At 49.3% G+C, this 9,477-nt stretch overlaps 1 protein-coding gene across 8 annotated transcripts in view; it reads right to left on the bottom strand.

The window, feature by feature from the left end:
- PHF8 (PHD finger protein 8) overlaps window positions 1–7,905 on the bottom strand; it is a 106,654-nt gene extending 98,749 nt beyond the window's left edge. For 5 of the 8 annotated variants that reach the window (XM_070067350.1, XM_051827712.2, XM_051827713.2 and 2 more), the window contains exons 1-2: window positions 6,546–6,746; window positions 5,317–5,521 (exon numbers count right to left, since the gene is read on the bottom strand). In XM_070067350.1, coding sequence (XP_069923451.1) covers window positions 5,317–5,414 — 98 coding nt within the window. In that variant the 5' untranslated portion in view covers window positions 5,415–5,521; window positions 6,546–6,746. Of the gene's footprint in view, window positions 1–5,316; window positions 5,522–6,545; window positions 6,747–7,737 lie in introns of those variants that run through there. The other 3 variants (XM_070067349.1, XM_002720027.5, XM_070067348.1) reach the window with 2 other exon arrangements.
- Between the last annotated feature and the right edge of the window lie 1,572 nt (window positions 7,906–9,477).

The following is a 9,477-nucleotide window of genomic DNA, read 5'->3' on the forward strand; positions in this document are numbered from 1 at the left end:
AACCGGGACTAGAACCCGGTGTGCCGGCGCCGCAAGGCAGAGGATTAGCCTATTGAGCCACGGCGCCGGCCTGGATAATGCTTTTAATCAGTAGTTCTTTGGGGTGGGCCCCACTAACCAACCAAATCAGAAACACAATGAGTGGCCCCTACCTACTATGTTTTAACAGGTCTGCCAAGTGATCCTGATGCATGCTAAATTTTGAGAGCTACTGCTAAACGAGTCTATGTGTCTTTGCAAAACCCAGTTACAGGAGGAATTAAGCTATTTCATATTTTCTCAAATTTTGAAAACCTGAGCTCTGGAACCAAGTAATTCAAAGTTCAAATCCACACTCAGAAAGTCACGTAACCTCCAAGAGTTCCAGGTTCTCATCAGCTAAATGGAATAGATGCCTCCCTTGCTATGATCTTTCCAAGAAGTATTTTGGCATTACATACTATAATCCCTAACCGCACTCCAAGAAATCTATTTTATAGAAGTCATCAGGGCCAGCGCCGCGGCTCACTAGGCTAATCCTCCGCCTTGCGGTGCCGGCACACGGGGTTCTAGTCCCGGTCGAGGCGCTGGATTCTGTCCCAGTTGCCCCTCTTCCAGGCCAGCTCTCTGCTGTGGCCCGGGAAGGCAGTGGGGGATGGCCCAAGTGCTTGGGCCCTGCACCCACATGGGAGACCAGGAGAAGCACCTGGCTCCTGCCTTCAGATCAGCACGGTGCGCCGGCCACAGCGCGCCAGCCGTGGTGGCCATTGGAGGGTGAACCAACGGCAAAAGGAAGACCTTTCTCTCTGTCTCTCTCTCTCACTGTCCACTCTGCCTGTCAAAAAAAAAAAGTCATCAAAGGTATGTGGATTTAAAATTTGTGAGCTTCAAATAAAAAAGAGGGGCCATGGCCTGTGGAACCAGCATCCCACGTGGATGCCAGTTCAAGTTTCAGCTTCTCCATTTCCAATCCAGCCTCCTGATAATGTGCCTGGGAAAGCAGCAAAGGATGGTGCAGGTCTGTGTGCCCCTGCATAGACACTGGAGACCTGAATGACACTCTGGGCTCCTGCCTTCAGCTTGGCCCAGCCCTGGTTGTTGCTGCCTTTTAGGGAGTGAACCAATGGATGGAGGACCTACCCCTCCACCTTCTGCCTCTTCCTCTCTGTAATTCTTTCAAATAAATAAACAAATCTTAAAAAAATTAAGAGAAAAAATATAATTTGTGGGCTTAACTATTATAACCAGCCATGAAAAGTTCACAGTATTTAGCAACTCTCAACTATACTGAAGTATAAACTTCAATGGAGTACTGTGAGTCTGGCGTGTGTGAGCAATGCACTGAGTAAGCAAGAGCAGCCACCCACCAAGGACCTGATTCTCAGCTAGCTTCCTTGTTCTCTGGCAGCCCATCGAAAGAAGCAGAAGAGGCAAAAGAAAAAATAAGGTTTCTTTCATGGAGCAAAAATTGTGTCAGGGTGGTAACAGAAACACAGGTCTCACCATAGAAGTGTAATTAAAGAGGGGATTGGCCCATAAACTGATTTTCATACTTGTACACCTTGAATGCTTTTTAAAAAGATTTATTTATTTATTTATTTATTTGAAAGGTAGAGTTAGAGGAGGGAGAGAATCTTCCATCTGCTGATTCACTTCCCAAATGGCTACAAAGGCCAGGGCTATGCCAGGAGCCAAGAACTCTTCCTGGGTCTCCCATGTGGGTGGCAGGGGGCCCAGGCACTCAGGCCATCTTCTACTGTTTTCCCAGGTGCTTTAGCAGAGAACTGAATCAGAAGTGGAACAGCTGGAACTTGAACCAGTTTGCCTATGAGATGCTGGCATTGTGGTGTGTGGCAGCTTAACCCACTATGCCACAATGCTGGTCTCAAACCTACAATTCCTAAATGTCCCAGTGGTACTCCTCATAAATGTCAAGTGTCTGCTAGTCAAGGAAGTTTACCACAATAATGCTTTTTCTTTTTAACTAGCATGAATATTAAGAAGCAAAACTTTGGGCCATTGTTGTGGTTACCAGGTAAAGCTGCTGCCCACAAGACTGGCATCCCATATTGCACCAGTTCAAATCCTGGATGTTCCACTTCCAATCCAGCTACCCCGCCAATGGTCTAGGAAAAGCAGTGGAGGATGGCCCAGGTGCTTTGGCCCCTGCTACCATGTGGAAGATCTGGAGGGAGATCCTGGCTCTGGGCTTCAGCCTGGCCCAGTGCTGGCTATTGAGGCCAACCGAGGAGTGAACTAGTGGATGGAAGCTCACTTGCTTGCTCCCTCTCGCTCTCTTTCTTTCTCCCTCCCTTCCCACATGTCCTCCTCTGTAAGCTTCAAATAAAAAAAAAGATGCAAAACCTTTCCAGGTCCCCAAAGTTTACTCACCTCATGCTATTATTTATAATATTAAAAAGTGCAAATAGGGGCCTGCATTGTGGCACAAGTTAGGCTGCTGCTGCCTGCAATGTTGGCATCCTATATGGGCGTCATTCTGAGTCCTGACTACTCCATTCCTGATCCAGCTCCCTGCGCATGTGCCTGGGAGAGCAGTGGCAGATGGCTCAAGTTTTTTGGCCAATGCACCAACATAGGAGACCCAAATGGATTTCCAGGTTCCTGACTTCAGACTGGCCCAGCCCCTGTAGTTGTGGTCATTTTGGGAAGTGATCCAATGGATGGAAGATTGAATGATCGATCAATCAATCTTCTCTCTCACACCCCCCCACCTTTCTCTGTAACTCTGCCTTTCTAATAAATAAAATAAACCCTTTTTAAAAAAGTACAAATAATATAAGTGTACACCCATTAAGGAAATGACCAAGTAACTGGTAACAAATATATGTGGTGGGATATCATCAGAAACCAGGTTTAAGTAAGCATTTAAACACATGGCAAATAATCACATAACATTGGGTAGGAATAAAAGGTTGCAAAATGGTATTTTTAATACAGATTCTACTCTATAAAAATATATGCTTATATTTCAAGTCAAAATATGGGAGTTAATAAAAATGTGCAGTGCATTGTCAAACTGTATACTCATAGATGACATTCATTCCCTTCTTTATTCTTTTACTATACTTTTTTAATAATGAGCATATCTCACCTATATAATCAGGAAAAATTAAAAACATTATTCAAAAGAAAAATACATGGCCGGTGCCACAGCTCAATAGGCTAATCCTCCACCTGCGGTGCTGGCACACTGGGTTCTAGTCCCAGTCAGGGCACTGGATTCTGTCCTGGTTGCTCCTCTTCGAATCCAGCTCCCTGCTGTAGCCAGGGAGTGCAGTGGAGGATGGCCCAAGTCCTTGGGCCCTGCACCCGCATGGGAGACCAGGAGAAGCACCTGGCTCCTGGCTTCGGATCAGCGCGGTGCGCTGGCTGCAGCAGCCATTGGGGGGTGAACCAACAGAAAAGGAAGACCTTTCTCTCTCTTTCTTTCTCTCTCTCTCTCTCTCACTGTCCACTCTGCCTGTCCAAAACAAAAACAAACAAACAAACAAAAAAAAAAGAAAAATACCTTTCAGGTTTGTGGGTAGATTAAATAATTTATGCAAAATCCTTGTCATAGTGTCTGGCACACAGTAAGCACTTAGGAAGCATTTATTCTCTGTTCCCAGAGTAGAGTTAGGGTCTTTATATTATAAGCAAAAATTCTCCAGGGCTGAACTACACATGTCCCATACAATCCAAAGGGCAACACACAATAGCTTTTCTCATGAACAGTCATTCATTCAAAACTGTACCCAATATCCATTACATATTTAGCACTGAACTAGCTCCAGCTAGCCTAATGAATGACAGACATATTTATAACTATGTTAAAATTATTTGTTTTTAACAAGATGCATACAAAATTTAATGTCAAACCCAGAAAGATTTCTCTAACAGGGGAGGTGTTCTATGAGTTGTAAAGAGAAGGAAATTAATGAGAATGGCATATACAAAGAGGCAGAAGAGAGTACAGAATTTTCCCAGACCTGCAGGTAGTTCAGTCTTGCTGGGACATAATCAAATGAGGAGGAGTGGCAGGAAATGATAGAACAATGAGATCACAAAAGGTCTTGTTTTTCACACAAAAGTTACTAAACTTCATCCTATAGGGGAAACACTGACAGAAGAATGTTTACCTGAGGAATTACTTGATCAGCACTAGCAAAGATAGCTAGAATCCTGAAAGACATCCCCAACTTACTTCCAGGGCAAGGGAAAAGACCCCACCTGCCAGGTTTGTTCCCTCTTAAACAACAAGGGGCAATAAACAGAACTCTGCACCTGGCACACAGTAAATAGTCAATAAAGATCAGTTAAATATGAATTGGGATGCACTGAGTGTGGGCAGTCAGTCCCTGCTGAGGGTCAAATTTTAGTTTAGTCTTGCACATGACAACAGAACAGCTCCTCTGCAAGGGGCTAATGACAGCTAGTGACAACTAACATGCATCAGGAGGGTGGCACCACAGAGTGTAAAAATTCCCCTCATGGTTATCTTTCCATAGCTGGGATTTTAATCCCAATAATGGGATAATATTACACTTTTATTCCACACACTAACCGCTCTGGAATCCTCAGTGACAGGTGCTTATGGGCACACATGGTTAACTTGAGGGAATTCATTAGCAATTTTACTCCTGCTGTTTTACCCAACGTCTCTTTTGCTTAATTAAATTTAGTTGGATGGTTCTGCAGATAAGTACTGTAAATACTATGGCATTTCTGCTTCCAAATTTATTGAGTTCGGGCAAAGTGCTTTATATAGTCCAGAGGATATATTTGATGCATGGTATAGGAAGAGACAATGAGGCTCAGAGAAGCAAAGCAACTTGCCCAAGGTCACTCTGATAGTAAGTGCAAAGCCATGGCTCCAATCCATGTTTGTTGGACTCAAATATCTCAAAAATGCAGTACTGTCTCCCCTGAAGCCAGTGTCTAAGGCAAAATACAAGTACCAGAATACAAAAATGACATTTTCTTTGTGGCTGGAGAGAAAGAGACTCAAATATGTTTTTTTAAAAAAAATTTCAAAAGAAGGGTGCAAAGAAATACATTGGGGAAAACAGAGAAAAAGGGGAAACCAGAGATTAAGGACCTGGCTAGGCCCTGGTTTGCAAGGAGGGAGGAAGGGAGGAAGATGGGAGGGAGGGAGTGAGTGGGTGAGTGAGTGAGTGAGCTAGCAAGCAGGGTACTGGGATGGTAATTAATTATTGGTAGTGGTGGTTGGTTAGAGGGGTGTTTCTGAGCCTGAGCGGGAACCTAAAACAGAGCTGAAGAAAGGAGAGCGAGCAAGTGAGCCACTACACCTTGTCCAGCCTGGCCTGCCCTCCTTACCTGCCGTGAAACCAGTCCTGGCACATGTCACACTCAATCATGAAGCGGGTCACATCGTAAGGCAGCCGGCAGAGGCAATACACGGGCACCGAGGCCATCTTCCCCCTGCCTGGGAGCGTTCCGTGGAGGGCCAGGTTCGTGATGGCAGGAGGGGCCGGAGGCGGCAGCGGCAGCGGCGGCGGCACGCGTCCTCTCTGGACGAAGGCTAGGCACAAACAACACTTTTTACAGAGTGAATCAGGTGTCCCCCTCCCCCGCCGCCCCCGTCCCCGCCCTCGCCCTCGCCCCCGCCCCCGCCTCCAGCCAGGGTTCCCGAGCGGCGGGCGCGTCCGGCGGCGGGATGCAACCCAGCTGGCGCGGCTGTAGGGGGCCCCGGAGCAAGTCCGCCCGGCCTATAGAATTTCTTTCACACGGAAAGAGCGTCGGGCGCTTGGCCGTCCAGGCTCCCCGCCCCCCACCCCCCCCACACCCCACCTCCCCGGGCCCCAAGTCCGTGATAACTTCTTTCCGGGTTTCAGGATAATACCTGACGCCTTTTCAGGAAGGCTTTTAATCCCTCACGGAAAACCCTTCCTCCCCCTTCCCCCCTCGGGGGGCTCGCTTTTATGGGGAGACAAAACCCCAGCCTAAAGAATGAGGCTCGGGGTGGGGTGGGGGTGTGCCTCGCGGAAAGCCCCTTCTTTCACACACCCCCCAAAATAGAGGCAGCCTTGAAAAGTCTGCTCGGGTTACTCGGAAATTATCTCAAAGCCTTCGGGAACAAGGCAGAGCCTACTGGGCGCTCAACTCCAATCACAGTTCTGGGGTCGCGTTTGCTGAGTTTAAATGATCCCTTCCGTCACTCTCAGTCTATCCGTCCGCTCCCGACCCGTCAGGAGTCTCGTCACCCTCCCCACCCCCCAAAAGGAAAGGGATCCCAATTTCAAAACTGATCAGCTCGTCCCCTACTTGAAAAATGGCACGGTTCTCGTTGCACCCCTCAAACTAAAAACCATCTCTTTCCCCAAACCCCGAAGCTGGGTAGAATCTCCTCAGTCTCCCGAAACTAAGCATGGATTGTTTCTTGTCGCTCCAAAACTGGCAGGCATCTCCTCACAGCCCCCTGAAACTCATCAGCGTTTCCGCGTCCCTCCGCCCCCCCCCCCCCCCGCCGCCACAAATTGACAGGGATCTACATCATCCTAGAATCTGAAACTGACAGGAATCTCCTCACAGCCCCCGAAACTTACGAGGATCGCCTCACGCCTCCCCAACTGACAGGAACCTCCTCACGTCCCCAAACCTGACAAGAACGTCTTCAATCCTGAACCGTACAAGGGCTCCTCACGCCCGCGGAGCTCAGTCCCAGCGACACGCCGGCGGCCGGGCTCGCTCCGCGGCGGCGCGGCGCCTCGCTCAGCGGAGGCTCGCCGGGCAGTTCCGGCCCCAGCGGCGGCGCGCGCCGAATTCTGGGAGAGACGCCGTAACGCAGCAAACCTTGCTCGCTTTTCCCCTCAAGCCACCCCCCGGGTCGCGAGGTGCTGCCGCCCGCAGGGATTCAGGAGAGCTTTCTCCACAGCACACCCCCACCCCACCCCCCGGCCCGGCCCGTTTGGGCCTACTGGAAACCACGGTTCAGGCCTAGTCCAGCGGCCGCTTCCCCCCCCAACCCCCACCCCACCCCACCCCGGCCAACGGGCTAGTGGCGTTGTCGCTGAGCCGGCAGCAGATTGCAGCGAGCAAATCAGCGAGGAATGAAATGAACCGGCCCCTAGGTCTGAGAAAGACGATCCAAAAAGTCACCGGCAGAAGCCCGGTGGTGGTGGTAGACAATTCAGGGGAGTCAATAAAGTTTATTCAAAACAACGAGGAAGTTGGGGAGGAGAAATATGAGGTAAACAGCTACCATATTGAGAGTGGCGGCACGGCCGCCGAGAGGCGAGCCGGCCGCCATCTTATGAAGGCCGGGCATGCGAGGTAACCGCGGTGGAGGCGGGGAGCAGCGCGCCGGCGACTCCCGCGTGACGTAATCGGGGGCGGAGCAGCACCTTGAGAAAGGAGGGCGGTGTTCAGCTACCTTTAGACCCGCTCGTCTCTTAAAGGTGCCCAATAGCCGCCGAAGACCTTGAGCCAAGAGGCGGAGAAGCCGCCATCTTAGGCGAGGCAGGCGTTTGGTTCCATTTTGAGTGGGGCCAGAAATTTCCTAGCCTTCCTCCTCCTCTGGGCACGCAGGGAGTTAAGCAGTTCTGTCACACACACACGCTCGCGCTCGCTCTCGCTCTCGCACACACTCACACACACGCACTCCTCCTCCTCAGCCTTCTCCTCCTATGAGAAGAGGTGAACTCCACGACTCCAAACTACAAAATTAATAGGCGACGGGGGCGGGCTGCAGCCGGGGTACAGGCAGAGTAGTCCCAGAGGCTCCCGTTCGTTGCGCACCTTCAGCGGCCCCATAAGCTCTTTCCCACGGTCTCCATGTCGCTTGTTCTTTACCCTGTGAGGGAAGCTCTGTCGTTACCCCGAAATACAGCTTAAGAGAAGCCTGCTTCAGAAGCGGGAAGTTAAACCTTTCGCCTTCTGCCACCTCGGCGTTTCAACTTCATCCCCTCCCTCTGTGTTGCTTGGCTCCTCCCTCTGAACTCTTTTGCATTGACCCTGTTACTCAGTTCAAATTGGGTTCATGGATTTTGCTTCACCTGTTCCAAGATTTTCTGACTGCAGCCTGAGGGGGTGGGATTACAAGAGAGGTTGAGTGAATCCAGCTCAAAACACCTGGTCGTGGTTTTCAAAAGCACTCTAGAAATTAATCTAGTTCGCTTAATAGACCTCCTTCTTAAAGGGCCCCAATACTTAAAAAAAATGTGGGGTTAGCATCTTGGCGTAGCAGGACTCGGCCTGTAGTGTGGGCACCTGTATGGGCACCAGTTAGCACCCTGGCTGTTCCACTTCTGATCCTGCTCTCTGCTATGGCCTGGGACAACAGTGGAAGATGGCCCAGGGGCTTGGGCCCCTGCACCCACGTGGAAGACCCAGAAGCAACTTCTGGCTTCGGCCTGGCCCAGCTCTGGCTGTTGAGACCATTTGGGGAGTGAACCAGCGGATGGAAGACCTTTCTGTCTTTCCCTCTCTCTGTAACTCGACCTCCCAGATAAGTAAATCTTTTAAAAAAACAGAAAATTGTGTGCGTGTGCATATGCACAGTGGCGTACAGCAATTTCCTAATCAGTGCCCTTTGAGTTATGTTCTGACGATACTCATAGTGACGACAGTGTGTTAGGTCCTGGAGTACTTGTACAATGATGAAAAGATTTCCCTCTGCAGTGGGAAATAACAAGCCAGGGCAGGAGACAAGTTTGCAAGTATGCAATTGGAATGGAAGACCCAGTAAGCACACAAATACCTCATGCAAAGAGCAAAGTGAAGCTACGAAACAGCTGGGGCAGTGTGTGTAGGGGGTGGTTCCTGGTTCAGCAGGTTAAGCTGCCACCTTGGACACCAGCCTCCCCTATACCCACATTCCCTAGGAGAGTGCCTGAGTTCAAGTCCTGACTACTCCCAATCCAGCTCCCTCCTAGTACACCTAGAAGTCAACAGGTGATAACCCAAGTGCTTAGGTTTCCGCAAACTACGTGCAGGAATTTGGGGGAAGTGAGTCAACAGATGAAAGATGGCTCTTTTCTCTCTCTCTGTCACTCGGCATTTCAAATAAATAAACAAATAAGATAAAAGAAAGAGCCTCAGAAACTGTTTGCTGCGGCTAGGAAGACGTCAGGAAGATTCGGAGGCTACAGAAATAAACAAGAATAAGTACATAAAAGGATCAACATGTACAAATGCATGGAGGCACATACATTTCCCTAAAGATATTGACTATTGTTGAAACAAAGAGGAAGGACAAAATATAGGTAGGAAGTCAAACTAAGTAAAGAGGGCAAGAAAGATTGCAAAAAATGCAAGAGTTTAGATTTTATCCTGAAAGCAGTAAGAAACCAGTGAAGGGTTTTCAGCAGGAGTAACTAAGTCACACTTGTGTCTTAGCCAGAGGAAATTCCAATTTTAGTGGGATCTGAAGCTTACAGTTTGGGGGAGGGAGGATGTCTTAAAGAAAAGAATAGGTGTAGGGAGTAGGTGGGCCCATTTGACCCAGCAGTCAAGACCCTACTTGGGGAGCCCACCCTG

Source organism: Oryctolagus cuniculus, chromosome X (genome assembly GCF_964237555.1).
Source record: "Oryctolagus cuniculus chromosome X, mOryCun1.1, whole genome shotgun sequence".
Lineage (NCBI taxonomy): Eukaryota > Metazoa > Chordata > Mammalia > Lagomorpha > Leporidae > Oryctolagus > Oryctolagus cuniculus.